We start from the raw sequence: 27,096 nt of genomic DNA on the forward strand, positions 1-27,096 counted from the left end.
AAGATAAAAGCCATTATTTACACATTTTGAAAGTCTATCTGTCATCAGAGAAAAAAAAAATATTTTTCAAGTTGTACTTGGTAACCTTGGTGACGATGTACTTGAAATTACTGGTTAGCCAGGAAAGTATAAATCACAGTTCCCCAAACACCCAAACACTTGTTGCAACAGTGGCAGATGCCAAACAGTGTGGCATCAAAGACAGCTGCCTTCAACCAGTGCGGCATCTAAGGCCTTTACGGCCAGTGGCAGTTTCTGTTGACACCGGAAGTGCCTCCACGAGCTACCGCTGCCACGAATCGAGCTTGTCCTCACTGAGCCTGTAAACCTGGACGAAAATGGAGTGTGTGTGTCTCAGTTAGGAATTAACGCGATGTAAGTCTTTATGAAGAAGTTATAGACGAGCGACAGAGGTGAGGATGATATTTCTATATAATGTTAACGGTAAGGTATCTATGTGATTAGCTTGTACGCATGTAGCTACTAGCTCGCTGTGTCCCCTCAGGTCGGTGTTATTACTGGAGTTGACTGTTCGAGAGGATGTGGACATCCAAAGAGACGCTCACCGGAGGCACAGATGCAGCAGCTGTGTTTTCTGTGAGCGTCCTGCAGAGCCTGCGGGGGGACAGGACAGCACATGGCCCCTGTTAGCAGTCAAGTTAGAGAGAGTGGAGCACACAATGGGCTTGATCACAAATTGGACTGTGCAACTTCTCACCTCTGTCAACCGGTGAACCCTCAAAACCATGAGCCCTGTAGCTCCTGTCCACACCGAAACTCTCTGGTTACTCCTGCAATAACTGTGATTTTATTTGTTGCACATCTTATATTCATCTTTATTTATTTTAGTCATGTTCCTAACTTTACCTTTTCAACAACTATTTCAATTGTGCATGCTTGTCTCTTTTGTCGTCTTTTGTATTTAGTCTTTTGTTCTTCGCTCTATGTGCAAATGCCTCTGACATGCTGATGTAACACAATAATTCCACAATTTGACATCAATAAAGTACATCTATCCATCTATCCATCTATCTATCTATCAAAGTGCATTTGTGTAAACTTATTATTATACTTTGTGTTTCACATACTAAAACTCAGGTAAAGCTGAAACACAAAGGTCTTAATGCACCATTAATCTTCCTAACCACACAACACACATGTGACATTTCGAGTCTGTGTTTTTAAGGTTTTGAGCTGTCACATGAGTTCACGGGAGGCAGCCAAGATGGGGGACCTCTTGGCAACTGAAACAGATCTTCTTGGGATGATTAAGGAGGTAAATACAATCTAATAGTATTAATACACCAGGAGTAATGCATAGGCCAGAGTGAGCATCAACAGACATAAAATTCCACAAGATGCACACATTTTCCTCAAAGGTTCAGTGTGTAGACTTTAGTGACATCTAGTGGAGAAGTTTCATGTTGCAGCTGAATACCCCTCACCTCACCCTCCCCTTCCAGACAGGACAGAGAACCTGTGGTAGACTTCAGTCGTTGTAAAAACTCAAAAGGTGTTTAGTTTGTCCTACTGTAAAAAACATGGGCGGCCTTCGTAGAGAGGACCCGCTCCCGATGTAAATATAAAGTATTTAAATATAAAGGGCCTGTTCTAGGGTAAAGAAAACAACAACTTGTACAATTCAGAGGATCACACACCAGTGAAAACATCACTAGGATTATTTTATATTCAATTTCTGCCAATAGATCCCTTTCACCTAAATCTTACGCACTTTGTTTAATTTGTAAGATTTGAAACAGCGATCCATTCCGCACTGGTTAAGGTGGAGTTAATGCAACTTGGGCTTGTTATGTGTCTTTTTTTATTTCTAGTACCTTAAGTTTGAGGAATTTGAAGAGACTATTCAAAGTTTCGACAAGGACTGCAAAAGCAAAGGAAAGCTCATCTCCCAGCCTCAAGGAAGCACTCAAAGAGACTCAAAGATTCGGGCCATTCAGGTAAATGATTCAATTCTCAGAACCTGTTGTTTCCTCTGGTTGGTCGATTATTTGTGGAGGTGACACTTGGAGCAGGAAGGTTGTGAAAATTTTTCCCCAAACTGCTAATTATTAACATGCAGGAAATGAAGCTGAAATATTATACTATGTTTTTAATTCAGTTTTATGAAACTCAGCAGCTAATTATTTTTAGTAATTTTACGTCTTATCGCTAAATATTGGGCTTTTTTTTGTCTTCAATTCTTATTGTGTCATTTGTATATCAAATAATAACAAAACAAAGCAACATTTTCTAGCTGATGGATGACATCTTTCCAGCTTTGTGGTTTTCTCCCTCAACCCATTCCTTTTCTTGACTGTGGCTTTTCTAGAAAGACCTCCTTTGCTCTTTTGATGATGGAGATCAACAAGTGTTCTTCGCACTGTGGACTGAGAACATTCCCTCTGAGGTAAAAGACACAGATGCTGAGGCCCTGAGGCTGGAGTTCTACCTGAACATCCATTTCTCCATCTACCCTCTGAGGACGCACCCTCTTCAACATGTATGTAAATCCAATCCTTTTGTCGAAATGATCTTATAACAAGTTTAAATTATTTTGGATTAGATTATCTGCAGACAAAATCTAACTGCCCTGGAGCTACATGTGTAGTATTTCACCCTGTCCACTAAGCTGTGCTGCAGGCTTCTCTGTATGTTCTATCTAATGTTGTTGCACTAGTAAGTAATGAGCTGTACTGCTGTGATATGCCTTTCATTGTGTAGTCAGCAGCTTCCTTGCTTTTTGTTGGTTGCAGAGAAAGTGAGATAATCATACCTGAAGAGAAGCATTACTGAAATATTTTGTTGGGCAAAATAAGATAAACCCATTAACTTGATTTCCTAAATCTGTCTCCAGGACAGAGCCGAGTTTGAGAAGAGGATTTCCCTCCTCAGAAAGTACCTGGAGACTCGAGGAGCAGCGCTGAGTCAGGCCGCAGAGTTTCTGCCTTACTATGCCTTGCCCTACGTTCCCAACCCCACCGCCCACCCCTCCTTCAAATATCTTTTCCATGTGAGCAGTTGATTATTAAACATTATCCAGTTAGTTATTGACAATTAGTTTTCACATTTGCAACATTACTGCTCAGTAAATGATCCTAACTGCATTTGTGTTCAGGATTCCTGGATACCACAGTTGAAGGATAAGCTGGAGCAATTTCTGACGGCGACACTGAAGCCGACCATCATCCCAAGGTTGCTGGATTTATATGTATCCTTTATCATGGAACACTGACAAGTCACTGCTGAGAAAATCATCCGAGTGGGTGACTTTATATTTAGGTTTCTAGACAAAGTAACACCATCATTTTGCTTCGGTGTCTTTGCGGCTTACAGTGACTTGATATGAATTGCAGTCACGTAAATGTAACAGTGTCAAAACCTCTCTTCATTACTAATGACTTAAACTTTCACCACAGCTTAATAGTTAGTTAAAGAAAAAATTCCAGTTAATGAGGCGCTCAATTCAACTTCTGACACGGTCATTGATTTGGTTCCTTGGCAGTGGTGTCCTGCTAAATCGCCAGTTTCGTAACTCCCCGGAACACCTGACAGCCCTCACAGAGGTGGCTTACAAAGCAGCACAACATTAAGTCAAAGTTGTATTGACTCTTCAAAAGGACAAAAAAAGGTCTTTAAAATAATAAATCAGCTGGTGGGGATAAACACAACCGAACCTAGAGGGGAAAAACTCAGGGATTTAACACAGGCCAAGAACAGAGTGTTTTCCATCCCTTCTCACGGCTGAAATCTCAAATAAACAGCCTTTCTGTAGGTGACAAAAGAATTCATTCAAATTCACTGTTGCTGATCTGGTTGTAGTATCCTGCACTCAAATCCTGCCTGATTTGCAGTTATAAATGGCTATATCTGAGCATGGCAGGACCTAATCTGGCACTCACTCACCCTAACCCCTTCACAGTAGAAGGGCAAGAACTGTTGCTTTTACTGGGCACTCATCAGATCAAACTTCCTCCTGGCACATTCAGGAAACTAAACCCTTCCCTTTCTGGCAGACAATTAAAGCATAAATCACATCACAGCCATCATTTTAAGAACTGATACCAAAAAAATAATCGAACTAGTTTGTACATATATAAAGAGTGAGGTTATTTAACATAATCCTTCAATGTGCAAACTCTTCGACAGGCAGCACTTTTGGCAGCTGGTAAATTCTTGCACAGGAAATGAACTGTGGGTGAAGTGGGTGCACGCGGATGATTGAAATGCATGTGAGGAATCAACTCAGTCGTAAACTGGCTGCATACATGCACGCTGAATGACAGCTGTGTTTGCCTTGGGAGTTTTGTCTGTGGGATGTTATAAGAAATAGAACAAGCCTTCCCTCTAAAACAAACAAGTAATATCCTATATCAACACTTGTATCTCTTCAATATTTGAGTGATATTACCGTAATTCTAAACGAATTGTTTCCGTGACGAAGTGTCAAACAGGACGTATCATATACCGTCTTTGTCTTACGTCAATCCTATTCTTGACTTACACAGGTTCATTGTACATGTGTAGCTCTTGATGGGAGAGGTGAGGAAAGATACACATTAGAAATGTTTGACTAATGTTCAGTTGAGTTTTAATGTGTATTCTTTAACATCACCATGCATAAGGAGGGCGGAAAGAGTACAAAAGGTAAATATCCATCTCAATTTTTCATTTTGCAGTGTATTGCAAATACTATATCTGATCCTCCACCATGTTGAACTTGAGAGACACCAAAAGCAGACTGCCTATACAACAAACATTATTAATTGAGTCAATGATTTCTTGAGGAAGAGCCGTAACTGTTGCCTTTCATTTCACTCTCTAATCCATATTCTGGAAAGGAACAAAGGTGCTCACCTCTCTGAAATCTGAACACCACACATAACATTTATAGATTAATATTCCAGGGTAAAGAGAACTCTCCCTACCCAAAAAGACAAAGATGTATTTCATGGCTTTCATTACGTACATCTCCCAATACCGATAAGCGCCAGAGCTGATTCAAATCTGTGGGTACTGCAGAGTCATTTGACCTGGGAATGAATGTCGATTGAATCCATTCCATTGCAGACAAAAGCCGGATGTCAGGGGGAGTCATTGGGTTTTTTGATCTGGTGGAAAAGGCGCTCTAGTTGATTTATATAATGCACATTTCCAATTTTTTATTTTGGTAATTGATTGAAACTGTGATTAAAGAAGATTTGTCCTGAAGATAAATTCTGTCAGTTTTATAGTTGGTTGTAGACAAAGTGGATAAACGTTGATAATTACTCTGACACTTTTTGCTGCACAAAGACATATCACTTGAATGTATTTTATTTCTGTGTTTGTTTTTTCTGCAATCTGTTGTCTCCCTGTGTGTTTGTGAAGAGACCATGCAGCAGTTACAGCTCCAGCTCATTGAATCAGACCGGCGCATCGCCAGCTGTGTGCGGAAGTTCAACAAGATGCAGTCCGACTACCGCAACCTGGTTGGAATCACTGCTGAGCTGGTCGACTCTTTGGTGGCCACCGTCAGCGGAAAATTGGTAGTTCAGCTCGACTGTGGGCCAACAAACACACATTCTAACACACGAGCCACAGACACACACTAATGAGCAAATGAATGGCATACACACGCAAACACTAGACAGATACTTTAGTTAGGCTTTTTCTCATATATGCACTGTGCATACATACATGTTTGTAGTTTACATGACAACTGTTTTTACACACATTATGTATTTACATGACACGTGTGTTATAAAAAAACAAGCTTGCGCTTGCTTCCTCTTCCAACAAAGCTCAAGGGGCACTCTGTGTGTTTGCAGATCTCCCCCGAGTACTTGCAGAGTGTGTGTGTTCGTCTGCTCAACAACCAGATGAGGCAGAGCGTGGTGCAGAGCACGGACTTCACCAGACCCGGCACTGTGAGTGAGCGCATACAGCCTCTGTTTTCCCTCCTTCTCCCTCACACCTCACTGGTAGAAACCAAACAATGTCAATAAAAATGGGCGACGAGACTCTCCACCTCCTCCAGAAAACAAGCCAAATTATCTTGGATATGAATGCAGCCTTTTCTGATGATCACATCAGATTCTGCACTGTAGCCATCAGGGGATGGAGCAGTGTGTTGATGTCCCGCCAATGCTTGCTGTCGACCAAACGACATTAGCTGTCAAGCATGATGTTTCACCCTGTTAAATTTAAAACCAATCTTACTGTAAATATGAACACACGAATATAAAATGACAGAAACCGTCTTTGAGAAAAATATTTTGACATGTCCTTTCCAGCAACTGAGAGCAGGCATGGTTTATGACCTGTCTGTCTTTATCTACAGTCTATGGGTAGAACTAGGCCCCCAAGGTGGAACGGTTTCATCACATTCTTACAGGAGCAGTTAAAGCTACTCCCAGGGGCCGTACGTCACAGATACTTGAGTTGTGTTTGAAGAGGAATTTCAAAAGATGTTTTTAAAAGGAGTTGTCTCGCTGTCATAAAGTTTCCCTTTGCCCTCTGTACATTGTGCTGCTGTGTAGTAATCCCACCACGTAGTAATCCTGCAGTTTAATTCCTGGAAGAAGACGACTGGATCCTGGTTTAGTTGGAGGACCTGCTGCAAAATTTTAAAGACGCAAATCTGAACAATTCCAAACACGAGTCTTTTGAAGTTCGACCATTTTTAAAATGTTACTTTAATTCTAATGGTTAGAATGAAAATGAACCTTTTGGTCGATTGCAATCCGAAACCATCTGGTGGAGCAGCAATATTTAAAGTAAACAGTAATATAGCAAATGAAAAAATAGCATATTTCCGTTGCTGTTTTTCAATACTGTTAAAACTGTGGCTGATATGACACAGATGCACAAAAAGCGGACCCCCAATTGAAACCAAACTTTCCACTCTGACACCTCAACAATCACACGTCCTGTCAGTGGCCGTCATCGTGCTGTTGAACTCTGGCTTGTGAAATTCTCTCTGTTTTGAACTGAACATCTTCTTTCTGTGTGTTTGTGCGTGTGTGATGCTTTTTGTCCACAAAGGGATATTACTCTATGAGTCCCTATGATGATGGCTATGTAAGTTTCATATGTTTTCATCTTTACTCCCTGTCATCGCTCGGGTCCCCACCTCTCGTCCTGCTTGTGCCCCGAAGTGTCTCCTCCACCTCCTCCTCTCCTCGTCTTCATGTCTGCCTCCCTCATCCTGTACTTATACATTTCTTTGCCTGCCTTTCTAGTCAGTCTATATCCCTCACCATCTTCCTCTGGTCCTTACTACATATGCTGACCTTGTTTAACGGGATGTATGCCTTTGTTGTAAAAATGACAGCTGTTGTCGAATCACCAGTTAAGCCGTCACTTTAACAAGGTGCCTCGTCATTACATTCACTTGTTACCAAAGGTCATTGTTAAGTCACCTTATCGGCGACCAGTCGTCCTCTTTAAGCCAAATGTTCTCAGGTTCAGTTTTCTCCCCTCACTGTTTGTTTAAAGGTTCAGTTTTTGTGAGAACTTAGAAACTGTTACAGAACCACAAGGGCCAACACAAGGTGAAGCCACTTCTCTCACGCTCAGGTTGACAGACAGGGTGGATTAAATTACATTCATTTGAAAAGACAACAATAACACTGTGGTGTGTTGTGGTGGTTTATATCAGGCACTTGGGTTCAACATATGATAATGTTAATTGGTATATGACTGATTTATGGTCCTTGTCCTGTCTACTAACATGGAGGAGGAGGTGCGGCCACCAGCCACCAGGTGGGGATTTTAGACGCTTGGGCTCTAATATTCATTTTGATAACTGTCCTGAAAGTGTTATATGAGAACAAAAAGAGCTTTTGCAAACACAATTTATTAGTTGATATTAATTAGCTCTTGATTGCTGAGAGACAGTTGGACACATTGAATGAACATTTCTGGGAACCTGAATATAATGTGTCCCAGTTGTAGCTGAGAGGTGAGTCATTACCACATTTATTCTCCAATAGGCAAGCCACCGTTCCTCTTATCGCAACATAAAACCATAACTGGCCATAATTGTCAGATTCTATTTTGAAGTGTCACAAATCTTTTTTGACACTCATGCTAGAGTTTATCAGGCTGAAGGGAATAAAGCTGCATGAGAGCAGGGAGCCGAGCCGCCTACTTAGACAATTACACTAACAATAGGTGGCCTTCCGTTGTCCCCGTGGTCATAAAGGAGTAAATAGTGAGAGGACATGCTTAAGAGCTAAGCAGGGTAAAGTCACTTCTTGTGTAAATCGTGCATTGTCAGAGAATTCAGGTCAAGCCTTTGCTTTGTGTCAGTGGCTGAAATCTGAGATGTGACCTTAAAAATCAATGTTTTACCCAAAACATTTCAAATCCTCCTGAAATTGAACTGATTTAGGTTGTACATTTGAGTGCTTTTCTTGTTTAAAAAAGCACAGATAAAAGAGAATAATTCTATTTCTGCACTATGTATCTGTGATAAACTTAATTTGGAGACCATTCTGCTGCAGTGTCAGATATTCCAGGGAAACTCATACCTTTTGTCCCCAGGCATTCTTCAGGGCAGCTACATTTTTTTTGTCGAGGAAAGAATCCTTGTTTCAGTGTTCTCCTCCACTTCCATATTACCTGTTGCACAGCAAAGAAAAAATGTGTCTAGACCACCCGAGACCTCAACAGACATAGATCGCTCCCCTGACCTTTCACTGCTTCAGGTTGGATTTCAGGCCTCAAAATTCCTCTTTCAATCCTAAAAAACAGTGGTGATTGGTCGTCATTCACAGGCACACACACACACAAACCCCCCACCACAATAATATACTCGCCAGCGTTTAGTTTTTTCCTGAAATAACTACATACAGCTTTGCAGTACAAGTGAACTGAGGTGTTACAAAAGAAGGGATCACTGTTTTCCACTAACCCGTCCTCTGTGGCAGTTCTTATCTATCAAGTTATCACCTTCTTGTCACTGATTGCATGGGCGATGTTGCCAAACAGTACAACACTGTGTGCCTGGGGATTCAGCATGTACCAAGAGCATGAACGCATGAAAAAAAAAACTAAACACAAATGACTTATTTAGACAGAAGCTAACTTCATTGTTTTACATGGAAAACACAACTGGGTGAGTCGAGCTACCAAAGGGACGTCATGATATAACATGGGTTTTATTTCCCATTTTTTTTAAAGTTCAAAAGTGGTAAATGTAGTTTGAAATAATGAAATACTACAATACATCCTGCTCCTCATTGTCCTTTTCCTCCATTTTCCCCTCTACCCCGCAGGCCTCCTCAATGCTCCGAGCATCCATCGCTCCACAGTAAGTGTTCAAATTGATGGGCTTTTTTTCTGTATCCAGTTTCTTGATAAAACATGAATGACATGTCTTTCATTTTTCATGAATGTCCAGGAGATCCAAGGAGGGGCAGATATTCCCCTCTCTTGACTACGAGAAGCTGAAGAAAGACCTGGTTGAAGGTGCAGACAGACTCCAGTCTCTGCTGCTTCAGGCCCTGCGCTGGGTGAGGATTCAGAATCCGATTTGTCGTACTGCATGTGTCACACATTCACAGTCTTTTATCTGTAATATCTTCAACCTCTGCTCCTGGTCAAACACTGATGGACGAATGTGGTATGTGTTAGGGAAGAACCCATTAAATCTTTGTGCAGACCTGAATCAGGGGGTGGATCCAGGAACTTTTTTCCTCACTTTTTTTTTTGAAAACATTGTGAGATAGGGTGTTTTAACATTTTCAAAGTTTCCTAGGGAATAATAAATGTCTCTTAATGGAAAACATTGGCCATGTTTAGTGGACTGACATCTCTGAGTGTGGGAAATTTGGTGCAACGTGATTGAATTGAAAGCCCAAAGTTATTCAGGATGGATTTAAAAAATGTCTTTCAACATGTTTGGGGAGGGGTCCTCTGCAGTTAGCGTGACAGGATCAGAATCGGCTTTATTGGCCAAGTATGTAAACACACAAGCAATTTGACTCCAGTTAAACAAATGTAATTCTAGTATTTGAAATCGTAGCAAGCAGAGACTCATGGAAGACTTAATGAATCATCCTTGGTCTTTCAAGATATACAATATATTATCCACTGAACTACAGGTAGTAACCCAAACGCTAGTGGGTTACAGCAGGTGTAGGTGTGATATTGTCCTACTATTTTCAAAGGTAGTTTCCTTAGAGCATTGTGGGGAGAAGAATAGAATAAGTTAAGGAGAGTAGAGGCACATTCACAGTCAGTTTGCGAGTCCAGACTTGATTGTTGAGTCGGTTTCTCACGTTTTTTTCAGAGGCTGACTCGCTCGCTACATAATGAACAGAGAGAATCCGTGCTTCAGGCCTATATCAGCAATGATCTGCTGGAATGCTACAGCACTAAAAAGGTGGGACCTAAAGCTTTTAATCTAATGACATTGTGTGGTGTTTTTCATATTCTTTATAGTAGTGTATGTTTTTTGTGTCTAATGTATACAAATCTATTTCTTTAGCACATTTCTCCTAAATGACTTTGGATCTAAGATAAAAGTTTTCTTGCTATTTAGATGTTTGTGACAGAAAACAGAAAAAATAATGGAAACAGCTATTAAAACAGAAGAAAGATATTCTGGTCATAAAACAGAGGGGAATAAAATGAAGTTACATACAAGAACAAAAATTATTTAAAAAAAGGTTTTAAGAAGAGATTTAAGGATGTTGCCTGTCTGATCTCAACAGTTGCCTGTCTGATCTCAACAGGTGAACTGTTCCATAGTTAGGGTGCAACCATCAGAGCCAAAGTAAAAAAATAACTTCTCGTCCACCGACCACATTGTCTAATTAATCCCATGACTCTAATTTCATGCCGATCTGATCTGGTGAATTGGCACATTTTCTTGGTGCACACCACGACACGCCACAACGTGTGGGTGACGAGCAAACTGCATATAGCATCTCAGATATCACCCACATCCTTCTGGGATACTGTACAAGTGATACTGTATTTTATTACTTTAAACTCTGATGTATACGATTGAAAATAACTTAAGAAGGAAGAATGGTATAAACTTGTAAAAACACCGACCAGTGGCTGTTGTGTGATCGTTGTGATCATCCACCACAGATGGCAAGATCAAGCTCTTTCTAATTCTTTACAAAAATCTGTAAAATGTATATTTACTAGAAAATAAAATGTATTTGCTGAAAATGATTGTTAAGAGCACTGAACTCATAGGACATGAAATTGCTTTGACAGTAGTTTACCACCATGTACAAATATTTGATATTACAACAATCAATCGTTTGATTACATTTCTCAAACCAGTGTTTGCACAGATTTACAGGCTGTGACTTTCCTAGTTGATGTTTTGACAACCAGTTTAGCAAAATATGATTGATTTAAGAATCTAATGAAAACATTTTCGTTATCTTATTGGAGATTTAAGTAAAATGTTCCCAGCCACAGATTGAGTCGCATTCTTGAGCAAATTGTCTATTTTACTTTTAAAAAAAGGCCAGAATACAAAACATAATATAAAAATGTTCACCCTCTCAAAAGGTTTTAAGAATCACTTAGAATCTCACGTTCTTCTTCTTCTTACACACTTTATTGTTTTTTCCCTTTCACGTTCCCCTCACCTAGCCTTTAGCCCCGGGGCCTTGTGTTCAAGATAATCCCTTTAACACAGAGTAACTGATCCTCACCTCACACATGGTTTTTTTTGCCTATGTCCCTGCCACGGTGCTCCAAGCCACCTAGAATCGTTTACTGCAGAGAGACACAATAACAGTGTTCGAGTGTCACTGTCTTGTAATCAAATCACAACCGACCACACAACTTATGTAGAAATAGTTCTATGTGATCACAGCTTTGCATTAGCTTTAGTAATTTTCCGCTTTCCAAATGTCCCTCCATCTGTCATCTGTCTGCTATAATGTCCTTATGTGGAAAAAAATAGATACATAAACAGATACGTAATTCACTTTAATAAACCTGCTGAGATACAAAGGAGGAGAGATTGGCATTTGGCAGAAGTTGTGACATTATTGTTCTTCAATATATGAATAAATTGTTACTATGTCTTTAAACTTTGGGCCTCACCTTAAACTACCCCACATTCTGTGTCTCCATAGAAAACCGTGGTCCATTTATTGAGGTCAAAGAACGAGATTGTCCGGCAATACATGGCTCGTCTCATCAATGCATTCGCCTCCCTAGCAGAGGGTAAGTGCTCCGCTGCCATTACATTTGGTTAAGCATCATTTTTTCTTTTGTAAGATAAGTCGGTGTCTGAAATGGATGCATTGGAAGATGTATAGATTCTTGGTCTGACCTGGCCGACCTGGCTTTTATCTCAAAGCCATTAATGATTCTCTGCAACACAATTTCAGTAGCTGATGAGGAAATCTTGTAAAGAGACAATGTTGTAAAGACAAGTATCATTTGTGTTGAGACATAACTTTAGTTTTTACAGCCAGCAGTTAACATTTACTGTCAACAACAAGGACAAGTTGAAGTGGTTGCTCAGGAAACATGTGAAACTGCTAAATTATGGACTCCTTCGAGCTATATTCCTTCTCAGTAACTAATGGAGGTTGACATGGTAGAAATATCTGCTTTTGGTTTTGTTAAGGTGATAATTCTAGTGTGTTGTCGAGAGTGCAACCGATTTATCATTCGGGCACTAAAGATCGGCCGATATGAGCCTTACACAGACATCGGTATAATGTGGATTCATATTTTTCTTAATTCAAGTTCGACATATTTGGTTGTATTTGTAGTTATTTATGATAAGTTTATAGTTTAACTGAGAAATATCAAGCATCAGCTACATGTCTTTGTCACGAGGGTTTTAATAATGTCTTCTTAACAATTTTTTATATGTTTACCAGCATCAGATATATTTTACTCCCTAATATTGGAACCCAAAATTACCACCAACTTTTCAGTGTTGAGTCATGCTGTTTATTTATATTATATATATATATATATATATATATATATACACTACCGTTCAAAAGTTTGGGGTCACTTAGAAATGTCCTTATTTTTCAAAGAAAAGCACTGTTTTTTTCAATGAAGATAACATTAAATTAATCAGAAATACACTCTATACATTGTTAATGTGGTAAATGACTATTCTAGGTGGAAACGTCTGGTTTTTAATGAAATATCTACATAGCTGTATAGAGGCCCATTTCCAGCAACTATCACTCCAGTGTTCTAATGGTACATTGTGTTTGCTAATCGCCTTAGAAGACTAATGGATGATTAGAAAACCCTTGAAAACCCTTGTGCAATTATGTATAAACTGTTTTGCTGGTGAGAGAAGCTATAAAACTGGCCTTCCTTTGAGCTAGTTGAGTATCTGGAGCATCACATTTGTGGGTTCGATTATACTCTCAAATGGCCAGAAAAAGAGAACTTTCATGTGAAACTCGCCAGTCTATTCTTGTTCTTAGAAAGGAAGGCTATTCCATGCGAGGAATTGCGAAGAAACTGAAAATTTCCTACAACGGTGTATACTACTCCCTTCAGAGAACAGCACAAACGGGCTGTAACCAGAGTAGAAAGAGAAGTGGGAGGCCCCGGTGCACAACTCAGCAAGAAGACAAGTATATTAGAGTCTCTAGTTTGAGAAATAGACGCCTCACAGGTCCTCAACTGGCAGCTCCTTTAAATGGTACCCGCAAAACGCCAGTGTCAACGTCTACAGTGAAGAGGCGACTCCGGGATGCTGGCCTTCTAGGCAGAGTGGCAAAGAAAAAGCCATATCTGAGACTGGCCAATAAAAAGAAAAGATTGATATGGGCAAAAGAACACAGACATTGGACAGAGGAATATTGGAAAAAAGTGTTATGGACAGACGAATCAAAGTTTGAGGTGTTTGGATCACACAGAAGAACATTTGTGAGACGCAGAACAGGTGAAAAGATGCTGGAAGAGTGCCTGACACCATCTGTCAAGCATGGTGGAGGTAATGTGATGGTCTGGGGCTGCTTTGGTGCTGGTAAAGTGGGAGATTTGTACAAGGTAAAAGGGATTTTAAATAAGGAAGGCTATCACTCCATTTTGCAACGCCATGCCATACCCTGTGGACAGCGCTTGATTGGAGCCAATTTCCTCCTACAACAGGACAATGACCCAAAGCACACCTCCAAATTATGCAAGAAACTATTTAGGGAAGAAGCAGGCAGCTGGTATGCTGTCTGTAATGGAGTGGCCAGCGCAGTCACCAGATCTCAACCCCATTGAGCTGTTGTGGGAGCAGCTTGACTGTATGGTACGCAAGAAGTGCCCATCAAGCCAATCCAACTTGTGGGAGGTGCTTAAGGAAGCGTGGGGTGAAATTTCTACAGATTACCTCAACAAATTAAACAGCTAGAATGCCAAAGGTCTGCAATGCTGCAATTGCCTGCAAATGGAGCATTCTTTGACGAAAGCAAAGTTTGAAGAACAAAATTAATATTTCAAATAAAAATCATTATTTCTAACCTTGTCAATGTCTTGACTATATTTTCTATTCATTTTGCAACTCATTTGATAAATAAAAGTGTGAGTTTTCATGGAAAACACGAAATTGTCTGGGTGACCCCAAACTTTTGAACGGTAGTGTATATATATGTGTTTTAATTTTATATTGTCTACTGAAGCATTACAATAAACTAGTCCTTGTCTTACCTTTGGATTATAATCTCATTTTGATGTGTACAGGTCGGGTTTACCTCTCCCAAATCCCCACTCTTCTGAAACTTCTGACAGAGATTTTCAAGCAGGAGGAGAAAGACTCCCTAGTGAGAGAGATCGTGCTCATTGCCCTGGAGAAACTCACCCTCAGGTATGTATTGCAGTTCCTTACATGGTAACCAGTCATCACCTCATCTCAGTCTAAGGTCAAATTTTAAACTTAACCAGTGAGGAAGAAGTCTTAATGAGAAGTTGACATAATTTGAATTTATTTCACTTAGGGTCAATTGAAATCCTCTTTTAATTGAATTGCATGTTTGGACACTTCATAGAGCAAAGATAAAGTGGCTTTTCCTCCTCAAAATGGTAATTTCGAATTATTTTGACTTGTAGTTTGACAAGAGTCATAATAAACCTACAGTAACATGCCATTAGGAACCTTACAGTGTTATCTTGAAATCAAATGCTTTTAAAATCTATAATGTTAAATTTAAACAGCAAAATGTGTTCATTTAATACTTCATCTCTCAAAATGAGATGAGACAGAAAATCACACATTTAAAACTATTAACCTAAATTCTTGTTCTGTTAAGGAACACATATATCTTTGTTTTAATTCATTTTACGAATATAGGAGAAGATGGTGAATATCCCTTGTGCATAATCATGTCTTTGTAGGAGGAGCCTGCAGATGGCCATGATTGCAGACAATCTGATTGGCTGGCTGGTGGATGAGCTGCAGGACCCAGACTGCCTGAATGACGTTAACCTGGAGTTCAGTGCAGCTCTGCTTATGAACCTGTGTCTGCACACAAAAGGTGAGGATGAGACTCCAAACCCTACTGAGAAGTCCTCCCCCCCAGTACTGTATCTTATATAACATTGATCTAAATTATAAACGGTTTAGTTTCATTCACTTTTAACAGTAGCTCATTTTGGGTAATGCACACAAGGTGAGATGCAGGCCAATTAAAGGGGTAGTTAATTATTTGGGAACTGTTGCTTGCGTCTGAGTATTTTCCAGAAATACTCAAAAATTAGATATAACATGTTCATTTGCGAGATTTAGAGATGCTGGAAATTTTGTATAGCCTTTTGACAGAGCCAGACTCCTGTTTCCCTTTGTTTCCAGTCGATAGGCTATGGTAAGCTAAGCTTATCAACTTCTGGCTGTAGCCTAATATTTACAATGCCTATCGGCATCACCAGAAAGAGTAAATATGTGTACAATTGGCACAACCTTAATCCAACATACTATTCTTTATACAGTATTTGGATGGCAATGCAGTACTATATTCCAAGGTTTCATGAAATGCGTTTTAATAGCCATTATGTCATAAATCAATTTGATGTCTTTCAAAGCACCATAATAGTCTCTCTATCTAACTTTGATCCTTGTCTCTGTTGCCCCGGGGTCTGCTTTCTATAAAATACACAGTGAGATAGTGAAACATTTCATGTTTGAGTGGTTTTACTATTTTTACGCACAGAAAGAAAAAACTACTTGGCTGGAGGGATTCATTAATTATTAATCCGAGTGAAAGGAGATCATAACTTAAATCAGATTTTATTGGACAAGCAGGAAGACTTCTGGTGGTTAAATTGAATCGTGTGTGTGTGTGTGTGTGTGTGTGTGTGTGTGTGTGTGTGTGTGTGTGTGTGTGTGTGTGTGTGTGTGTGTGTGTGTGTGTGTGTGTGTGTGTGTGTTGTGTGTGTGTGTGTGTGTGTGTGTGTGTGTGTGTGTGATGTTTGTACAGGAAAAAAGAAGTGTGCAGAGAACGCCAAGCATGTGCTGAAGGTTCTAACTGACCTCCTCGGACATGAGAACCAAAGGGTGATGCACACATGTCTCATTGTTTGCACATAGATGTGGTACAACCACCATGTACACAACAGGCACACACATTCACAGAGGGTGTAAAACATGGATACAACAAACACAAGCCTAAAAACACATTTGCATACACATATTGAGACAACAACAGAGTTAATGTTTCTACAGGATTCACAGAATACACACAAAAACATAAATTGTTTTACCGGTAGCATTGTTGAATGCATATGTCTGTACCACTCTAGACCATAAAGATAGATGTCACTTTGCCTTCCTCAGATTCAACAATATGTGAACGGAGCCCTGTACAGCATCCTGTCCATTCCCTCTTTGAGACAGGCAGCCAGAGAGATGGTGAGATAGCACAGAAACAGACGCAGTTTGTGTTTGGCTCCACGTTTGTCTTCCCTCATGTCATCACACAGCCGGTGTTTGGAGGGGAAACAACAGGTGTTCACAGTCATGAGATACAGTCACCGTACCCTGACACTGCTGGGTTTTTACTCGTGATCAATCAAAAATGAACTCACTTGCCTGGTTTTACAATGATCACGTTTGCCCACAGCTCAATGTAATCAGAGTGTGTATTCTCTGAACATTCAGTCACTGATCTTGAATTTGGAAGCTAAGTAGAAAACCAGCCCTTGCATTTTGTCTTTGTGACGCGTTTCCCTCACGTGAGCAGAGTGTCGAGGAGATTCTTCGCTGCTACAGCAAAGGGGAGAACCCAGTCCTAAACAGACAGATTGAATTCATCATCAAACAACTGAACTCAGGTGAGTGAGGTCTATTCTTATATATAAATAAATATATATTTTATTAATATATTATGTATTATAATTTACACTATATGTGCCTTTTGGAATTGTATTGCTATGAGAGGCAGTGAATGAAAATGACTGTTTTGGGGAATTCTACTGACTGGTCTCTGGCTATGTTCCAACCAGCTGAGGAAGAGGGGCCAGAATCAGACGACGAAGAGGAAGAGGACGAAAATGATGTAAGTCCACCTCTCAACCCATTACACACTGATAAGCTGGTGCTTTACACCATCATAGCGAAAGTCCATTATTATGTTATTCAGCAGAACCATAGGAATATGTTTCCACTGAAAAATCAAAAGATTGAGGAAGAGAGAAAAAGACGGTGAGAGGAATCGCGACAATAAGAGAACACCTCGTATTTTGACACCTTTCCCAAACCTGTAGATGGCAATCTCAGCATGACACAGATATTGGGTGTCACCCGTGTGTGTGTGTGTGTGTGTGTGTGTGTGTGTGTGTGTGTGTGTGTGTGTGTGTGTGTGTGTGTGTGTGTGTGTGTGTGTGTGTGTGTGTGTGTGTGTGTGTGTGTGTGTGTGTGTGTGTGTGTGTGTGTGTGTGTGTGTGTGTGTGTGTGTGTCAGTGTCAGTGTCAGGGGTGATGATCCTGGCAGGTTAGGTGAGAATGTGGGTTATCAAGATAAGGTATGTAAGTTACAGAAATGGCTCTAAAGGGTCCCAGTGGTATAGACCACAATGTTCTCTTGTTGGTACCTTGAGTCAGTGCCAAGCATTGTTTATGTGTTTAAACAGCTTTGTAGACTCACATCAATGTTATTGAGAACAAGTTAATTTGAACCATTGTGGAGTAACCTTGTTGGTCAAAGCACCTCAGGGGCTTTAACGTTTTGGTGTTTAACAATAGGTGGCTTCTCATGAAAGATTTAGAAACAAGCCAGAGGCCATTGTGTTGGCTGGGCTGATTCCCGTATTAGATTATATACTGTCAACAAATCTAGATATAAAACAAATCTGAATAATTGACACTGCTCAAATTAAGATGTCTTTTAAGACCTTTATGTTTCATATGTTCCCGAAAAACACTGTATGTCCTCCACAAATCACATCATTTTAACTGCTTCATTATTTTATCCTGTGACAGGAAGATATATTGGAGACCTATTGCGACATAGAGGAAGTTCTCCAACCGCAGCCCAGGGAACTGTCTGGAGAGAGTCTGCTCACCACCGAGTACCTGGGAGTAAGTTATTATATATATTCATATACAGTATGTGTTTATATGCACTGTATGTAAAACTCAACTAAAGATGTCAATGGTAGCTACGCACAGATAATGTTGAACCCTCAATTAACATCAGTAACTCACAACAGTTTCTGACTAAAGGCCGACGGTCTGCTGACAAACCCACTGCACAATACTTATTGTTAGAGTTTGGATATTGTGTCTGCTACACAATTCCTGCTTGTACATCAGACAAGGGGAACTGAAAGGGTTTGTACTGTTCATATCACTGTGCTGCTAAATACTAGCGTGGACGATATCATCAGCATATAAAATGTCTTATATCTTATATCAACGTGAGGATGTGAGGAATATGTGAACTAGACCATTTCATTTTCTTAAGGAAAGAATAATACTTTGCATGTTCTATTACACCTGAGGATTGTGGGTAGTGCAGTACTTCTCCTTGACATCATAAATAAAACATATAAACTACTTGTGTCCAGCGCATGACATAGTGCTTTCTCACATCATGATACCGCAGGGTCAAACCTGCGTTGCTGCTACGTTACTAATCCTGTGTTCGTTATGTGTAGATCATGACCAACATGGCCAAAGTGAAGAGGAAGTCCATCCCTATGACGCAGCCAAGTGCTGACGAACCACTACAGCGCCCAGTCACACCAAGTTCTCATCGTAATGTCAACGCCGCGTAAGTTAAACACACACACAGTTCAAGTCAGGCTGCATCCACTCTAATGCTGCAGACCTTGTTGTATTTGTTAACAGCTGTTGTGCAGTTCAATTCTGTATTTCACAATGATACAACTGCTTACATGTGTAAGAAATGAGCTATTATTTGAGTAAATGCTTACAACGGCACACGCATGCCTTCCTGTTCACATCGCCACGTGCAGGCCCAGTGGTCGCGTGATAGCAATCTCAGGCGTGTTAGTGTGGAAAGGGATTCAAATGATGCGGAGCTAAAACGTCTGTGTAGACAGAGATCGTGTTAGTTTGAAAAACACAAAAACATAGTAGTGTGGATTTAGCTGTAGTCTTTACTCCCAAGCTGACATGTTTAGCATCTGTAGGTGTTAGAGAGGTGATAGAGACAGGAAGTGTATGGATAATGTTTGACTTCTGGCTTCAAGTTAATTATACATATTATATTTGACCACACAACTCTATATTTATGAAGAAACCAGAGAGTGGCCGCGTTTTTCTCGAGGCTTTATCGGCTTCCAACAGCAACAAATAGATCGTGATCGTTCTGCCTTTTGTTCGGCCACATGGATAATAAAGTTAAACTAGTGCAGTAGGTCACAGCAAGAAAGGGTTCAAATACGTTTTGGCATTGATTGACCACAAAGCCTGATGGAATTGTTCGGGTGAAGGACCAAGTCAGCAGGACGAGACAGGAACTGGGATTGCTTTGTCGTGAAAGGCAGATCATTGTCAATACAAACTGTAAGTGTAGACAGCACGGATAAAAGAGAGCGTATTATTTTAGCGTAATGGATATGACAGCAATGAGGGATCAGTGTCCTACACATGACCTCGCCCACGAGATAAGACATCAACTCACAGCAGGTAATTGATACACTGGTTTTATAACCTGCTGGCAATATTTATCTTTATTGATTTTTATATTTAAAACATTGAGCCGATAACATACTTCATGATTTCGCAAGATTTTGCACAAAAAGTGCAGCATCGCAGCACCACAATCCTAAATTACGGAAGTTAATCATGCTAAGATATTGCGCAAATTGAGCCGAGTTATTGCACAGGGAAAATGAAAGATCTTACAGGACCTGAGTCATGTTGTTTGTGTTTGTGTGTCATGTGTAGTGACTATCGAGCTGGTAGTCCGTGGTGTGGGGTCAGCAGGGACAGCGAAAACCCTCTGAGTCGACAGAAGAGCGAGGAAGGAAGCCTTGTACCCTCCAGATTCAACTCCAGACCTCCTACGCGCTCCGGCAGTCGCCCCAGCACTTCTGACTCCCTACGTCACAGCATCGGTGGGTAGATGTGGCTCTGTCTTTGCATCGTGTCCTTCCTCATTTGGTTTTGAACATTTCAAAGGAGCCGGATTTCAAAGTGAGGTTAAATAATGCAGCTATGACCATGTCTAAAAGTTGTGGCTGTTCATCAGATGTTCTCAGTCAGATATCTCGTACTTCCTACATCGTGCAGTTAAAATCAGCGGCCTACCGTGTTTACTTTCCCTTCCACCTGTTGCTCTTTATTTAGTTTGTATTGGATTTATTTGATGAAATGCCAAGTGTAGGGAAACTTCCTCAGAGAGCACAAGGGATAAGGACTCAGCAAAATGGCTTTCCATAAAAACAAACGTCAGCGTGGCATCAAGTTTTTTCGCTGATGTGTGAGCTGCTGTTTTGAGCTTTGGTTAAATTTGAGGTCCAACCGATTTGGTATCAATCCAAAATGAGTGTGATGATGTTCTAATGTTTCCCCCCTCTCACTTGCAAAAACGCAAACCCTCAGACTCGCAGTGTGGCCGGCTGTCCCAGGACTCAGAGCTGGACGGACCGTACGAAGGACAGGCCACAAAAGGACGCTCCCAGGAGGAACCCAATGGAGACTTTTCCAGGTAAAGTGACACACAAACGTTAACTGAACACACATGCATAGTGAGACTGTTTGTGTGGTAATGGCCGAAACAGTCTCGATGTGCTCTGCAAGAAGCTACATTTGATTATAATGTCTTAGAATAGTTTGACACTGTCGTCCAATGGTTTCCCAACACAGAAGTTGGAAACTGAGGCCTCCTGCTTCACTGTTCAGAAAACACCCACAACTTTGAATGTTAAGAGCAATAAACATTGTCATTAGCCGTCGTAACGGACATCAGCTCAGTGACTGATGCAAATAAAAACAAACAACCTATCTCAGCCGAGGCTCCCGTAAAAAAAAAACCTGAGGTGTGTGTGTGTGTGTGTGTGTGTGTGTGTGTGTGTGTGTGTGTGTGTGTGTGTGTGTGTGTGTGTGTGTGTGTGTGTGTGTGTGTGTGTGTGTGTGTGTGTGTGTGTGTGTGTGTGTGTGTGTGTGTGTGTGTGTGTGTGTGTGTGTGGAGACTTGGCGAGAGTGTTGTTTGACACCGATCGGTGACTCAGCACTGCCAAGCTGCCCTGTGAGGCTGTGACATGCGTTTAAACGAGGACCCACAAAGAGACCTATTCAGCAGAACCTACCCCTGTTTCTCCTCTCCTTAAAATCCCTGGAGAACTTGACTACTGAATCCCACCCAGCAGTAATGAGTCCCAGGAAACCACTTCAGTTGTCCCCCCCACCCCCACCCCCTTCCCCCAGGAACGTAAAACACCTCTACAATACAGCCTTGCTGAGTCCGACTCCAGTCGCCTCATTTCACCCCAGTTTGGAGACGGAGATTTGTATAGTGGGAAGACAGGGATTTCAGGATAGTCATTGATGTTTAGGGGAATAGAATCTTGGCAACACAGCGAGTTGGCAATGATTGAAGGGGCAGATGTCTGTCGGCCTTTTGTTTTGAGGTTAATGAACATATTTTGTTCTTTTCTAGCACATTCACTTCCACAAAGTAACACGTTGGGTGTCCAGGCTGGTTTCCATCCAGACGTCACATTTAGAAACTGGAGTCTTGTCACCATGTTGCTCTTGCGGTGGCTGAATTTATGAGAAGGAATTGATTGGTTGAAAGCGATGTTTACCTCCACCGAGGAGGTTTTGTTGCACCTTAGTAAATCTTTTATCGTTTTGATCTCCGCCAAGGAGGTTATGTGTTCAACCATGTCTGTTTCCTTGTTGGTTGGTATTTAAGCAAGATTACACAGATGGATTACCACTAAATAACCAGCTACCACCAACTTGGTGGAAGGATGGGCATCATTACGAGATGGGCCTTTTTGCAATTTCTCCGGGAATAATTCTGGACCTTGATGAAAAACATTTTGGTATATTTAGGGTCCAAATCGCTGCAGCTTGATTGAATTGAAGGGGACTATCGGGCCTCGGTGGAGGTCTGCGCTCTAATGTCGGCCATTCTAGTTCAGAAATACATACATGCTGCCTCTCAACATTTAAACATTTTATTTGTACTTCAGTATATTTGAAAACATAAACGCATCATGTGAATTTACAATATTATAGAAATGCAACACATAATAAGTCTGCACCTTTAGAATGTGGATGATGTGGATGACTCTGCTAGTAGCTGCCCCTACTTGGTATTACAGGGCCATCGATATCATAGTCTGGCTCTGGGGCTATTGACTGAAACAAGAGAAACTGATTGTGTCAAGTGTCAAAAGCAAGAAGCATGTGCAAGATCTGTGTTGTACCCAGGGCATCCACGACCTCTGTGCTGTGACACCGTCTGTGGAATAAGATCTGCAGAAATGTGAGCTGTAAACGTTATGAAGCCTAAATCATCATTTATTTCCTCTCTATCTTACTCTTCTTTGTCTGTCAACAGTACGAATTTTATCACTGGGTTTACAAGCAGGCACGAAATTGCCCGGTCAAGCACGGAGGGCGGCCTGAACGGCGTTCAACGGCACCCAGACCTGGCCCCTCAGTTTTCCCAGCCAGGAACCGCCAGCTCAGCGGAAGGAGGCGGACCGCACAGTGGAAGTAAGTGAGGCGGCCTGCGTTGGTGAATATCGGCTCCAGTTGGTTTCTGTGTCTGACGCTCACACTGAAAAATAACTTTGGAAGTTTTTTGCAGAAAATCAAGTTAGCTAACTCCCAGTTGTAATTCAAGATGAGCTAAGCAGAGAAGACATGAGAAGGTTTTCTGTAACTGCCCATCAAACCCCTGTCACATTTTAAAGCATGAAACTTGAACTCGTCCACCATCAGGTAGATAATGTGAAGGGAATGTGTCTCCCACCTATTTTACATCCCTGTAATATCCTAATTGTCCTGCTTCATCACAAACCTGTTCTACCAGAACAGTTCACTGCAGTTCTGAATTCAAAAGCAGATTCCTCAATAGAACTGACAGAGGATAAATGATCACAGATCCCTTCAGTTTCTGCCCTCCTCATTGCTTTGACTTTCTCCTTTACAATCCCAGAAGAATATGAAACATGCAGCATGATGAGTCACAGAAATGGAGCCGAGGCAGACTGTAGATGCAGGAATGGACATTTTTATGTGGCGTGAGCAGATACGTTGATAGTTTAGGCCGCAGGACTTTGTCAGACGTCTATGAATCCTGATGGCTCTAAGAAGACCAGGAAAAGTTTAAGCTATAGATATTTGTGGTGGTTATATTCATTCGAGGTTAGAAAAAGTATCAAGTAAGTGAATGAGAATTCATTTTTAGTCTGCTAAAATCCATTCAAGACACGTGGCAATTTCAACCATCACTCAATGCTTGCATTTAACAAAAAAAAATCATCTTTTACAAAATATAAAAAGCTAATTGTTAGAGTCAGCCCAACATGACCGTGTCTCACATTTATCTGCTGTCAGCTTCACATCCTAGATACAGAAGTTGAGTCACTGCAGGGAGGACTGCCTGGTCGGTTGCTCTGGTGCTCTTAGTCGGGTGATAACATCTCCCGATGCTCTCATGCGTCTGAATTGAATTTGATGAGCGATTACCTCCGGCTCTTACGCTGGCTGCTCTTACCAGAAAGCCTGTAATAGTGGCTAATGGTCACTCCGAGCCACCACATCCTCGTCCTGTGTGCGTTGTACTCTTGAGGTCTGGCAAGTGTCAGGCATCTATTGACTCAGAGGGAAGTCACTTAATTGTTGCCCCGCTCAAAGGGGCAATAAGTATTGTTTGTTGTACCGTGGTACAACAAACAAAATCAAACTCACTTTTACTGTGAGCTTCCAAAGCTTTTGCTGGCACGCACCTGTATTTGTTTTTCCTTCGGCTGCATACTATGGGCTCTAACTATGGCCGAGATATAACTTGAAACTGTAAATCAGCCTTTTTTAACCTGTAAAATGAATGTGCATGAGAAATGGAAGTCTCTACATGTGTGGAAAAGAGTTGTTTTTGTTTAAGTCTCTGTGTAACCACAGCACTGATGTAATTAGTTTAAGTAAACATGATTTTACAAGCTCAAAAATCTTTTTAAATGCACTTGAATGCAGCCTCTGCCGACTGTCAGGGGTCATTATGCGTAATATTTGTTGCTCGGCGGCGTCTTGCTGCAGAGAGGAAACATCTAAACGCGGAGGCAAGATCCCCTCGAGGCCCGTGTTTGGCGAGAGCGCGTCTGCTGTGACTGACAGAGACGCTCCTTTTCACCGAGGAGAGATAGAGGAGGCGTTTGTGTAGCTGACGGGGGGCCACCCACGCAGCCAGCACAAACAAGGAGGGGAACTGCTGCTGCCCTGTCGTGTAGAGAGGATGGAAAGAGAAAGAGAAAGAGAACGACAACACTGAGCTCACGTGACGACAGCCCGGTGTTGTTTGGAGGTTTAGAAGGTGGAGGAAGTGCGGCAGGATCTTTGAGCACCGTCCCTCTGCTCCTGAGTGATAAATGTGATGAGGAAACCAGATTTTTCTTTTTCCTCAGATAAGTAGGGAAGCTTAGAAACAAATTGGAATCAAACCTCCAGGGCACGGTTATGATGTTCGGCAGCTAAACATTTAAAATCGAAACAGTTTGCGTATTCATAGATTCTTTTAAGGGCTTTTAACAAAGCAATTGAATTTTGATGTGGAAAAACATACGCAAATAATGATTCCAAGATGTGTTTCCTTTTAGATGCCTTAAAACATATGAGAAAGAAATTATCTTTTCACTGATATGTTGAAATCTTGACTCTCCTGTACTTTCTCTTCTTCTCTCCTTTAATCCCCCCCACATCCCTCCCTCCCCCGCCTCGCTCTTCCTCCAGGCAGCCAGTCAAACAGGAGGTGAAGAGGGAGCTGTCACCGGGGAGTAGCGCTATCTCCCCACGAGCATCGGGCTTCCTGTAACACCATACCCCCAGGTTGCGATCAGGGTCAGAGCTACAGAGATGTTCGAGGATCGGCAGCGAGGGTGGAGAAGGAGGAGGAGAAGGAGGAGGAGGGGCTGGAACAATGTGAAGGATTGTGGCTCTGCATTTTCCTCCTCCCTCGTCTTTAGCGCAGACTTCCTTCTGTAACATGATATGCAGCCGGGCAATAATCACAACCCCCAGCCGTGCAGCACTGTTCACCTTGTAGCCCGAGCTAACCTCCCAGTTCCTCCACTCCCTCGTCCAGGCGGTAGTTGTCACACCTAAATATTGCCACCGATGGATAACTCCAACCCAATAATGTCACTTGACTTAATCAGAGTTTGGTTTTTGGATGTTTCTAACGACTTTAGGATGTTTCAAAATCTTTCTATGACTTTCAAAAAGTTGAATTATTTAAGAACAGCCACAGCTGTTTTCTTTGAATCGATTGTACACCTATGGGGGAAAAAAACACCTCATTAGTAAATGTCTCATCTTGATTCTACAAATTTATAATCATCTGAATTTCCATCATGTTCTGTATGAATTGACTGTGATGAAAACATATCCATCCACTTGTATAGATAAATGCGTCGGCTTTACTTCATTTGTAAAACACATCATATCAGGGTAGCTCTTGTTTAATTTATGCTCCAGAAATGTTTACAGAACGAGATCAGGTCCTCACATATCTTGTCAGGCTAGTGCATATTTTAAATGATAATAGAAACGGCTTGTTATTGTTGATATACAGAAAACTACCACCTATACAACATCTGACAAAAAAACTGAAATAATGTAAATGTCCTAAATCCAGTTTTGCAGGTGTCTTGATGTATATTTATGTTAACTACTATATGTCTTTGTGCATTTGCATTGAAAGAAAATTATTTTGATATGTTGTCGGTGGTTTTAAATAAATGTGTCATGTCACCTCAGTTCAGATGTGTAATCTATATGCATTACATGTACTCAGTAACCTTTGTAGAAGCAGCCTTTGATCTGTCTGGCAGCTTCCATCTGCAGTTCAGTCTTTAATCATAAATCACTTCGTCTATATAATCCCTGTCAGAGAGTCGTTGGCCTGTTGTGATTCCACAATGTTTGTCCTCCTCCTGCCTGGAGGAACAAACTAATTCAACTCACCAAGGTGCCTCACAGCAGGAGTACGTCTGCTCTCGTGTTTTGAGTTGTAAACTGAAAGCTACAGCACCCTGGCCAACTCACTGAGGCAGCTGCACCCGTGGGGACGCTTTAAAGTCCTTGTTACAGATTTAGTTAATAATTATCATTGGCGTTTCTGCCTCATACGTACACTCTGTTTACTCCTGCACTGTGGTGCTTCGTGTAGTGGCTGATCTGACAGAGAGTGGACCGTGGCACTGGGTTACAACAGGGATACGTGATATAGGTATATGGGTTTTATTTGGGACCCTACAGCAGAAGAAACAAAGCCCTTCTCTGTTTTAAAATCCTGAATCTGTGATCAGACTCAAGTCATGTAAAGTTTGGATGTAGAACTCTGTGTGTGTGTGTGTGTGTGTGTGTGTGTGTGTGTGTGTGTGTGTGTGTGTGTGTGTGTGTGTGTGTGTGTGGTTTTAGGGTTAGAGTTAGGTTTAGGTAAGTTAGGTTAAGGGTTAGGGTTAAGCA

At 41.2% G+C, this 27,096-nt stretch overlaps 1 protein-coding gene across 4 annotated transcripts; it reads left to right on the top strand.

Annotated features, from left to right (window-relative positions):
• The first annotated feature begins 210 nt into the window (after positions 1–210).
• On the top strand, positions 211–26,384 carry LOC117760341 (lisH domain-containing protein ARMC9). Of its 4 annotated transcripts, none has more exons than XM_034583293.1 (26): positions 211–413; positions 1,187–1,276; positions 1,833–1,958; positions 2,330–2,500; positions 2,855–3,010; positions 3,116–3,208; positions 4,623–4,644; positions 5,368–5,525; positions 5,808–5,906; positions 7,024–7,059; positions 9,261–9,295; positions 9,386–9,497; positions 10,277–10,369; positions 12,096–12,186; positions 14,677–14,800; positions 15,328–15,467; positions 16,407–16,483; positions 16,763–16,837; positions 17,169–17,259; positions 17,431–17,483; positions 18,406–18,504; positions 19,083–19,198; positions 20,341–20,510; positions 20,998–21,103; positions 22,967–23,124; positions 25,360–26,384. In XM_034583293.1, exons 2-26 carry the CDS (start codon positions 1,202–1,204, stop codon positions 25,380–25,382), a joined length of 2,499 nt encoding a protein of 832 aa, XP_034439184.1. In that variant the 5' UTR covers positions 211–413; positions 1,187–1,201; the 3' UTR covers positions 25,383–26,384. The 4 variants fall into 4 exon arrangements, with proteins under 4 accessions (XP_034439184.1, XP_034439186.1, XP_034439183.1 ...); XM_034583292.1 differs by having other exon boundaries at positions 271–413; positions 4,620–4,644; XM_034583295.1 differs by lacking the exon at positions 7,024–7,059 and having other exon boundaries at positions 264–413.
• Positions 26,385–27,096: the final 712 nt, after the last annotated feature.

This window comes from Hippoglossus hippoglossus, chromosome 4 (genome assembly GCF_009819705.1).
Source record: "Hippoglossus hippoglossus isolate fHipHip1 chromosome 4, fHipHip1.pri, whole genome shotgun sequence".
In the NCBI taxonomy this organism is placed as follows: Eukaryota; Metazoa; Chordata; class Actinopteri; order Pleuronectiformes; family Pleuronectidae; genus Hippoglossus; species Hippoglossus hippoglossus.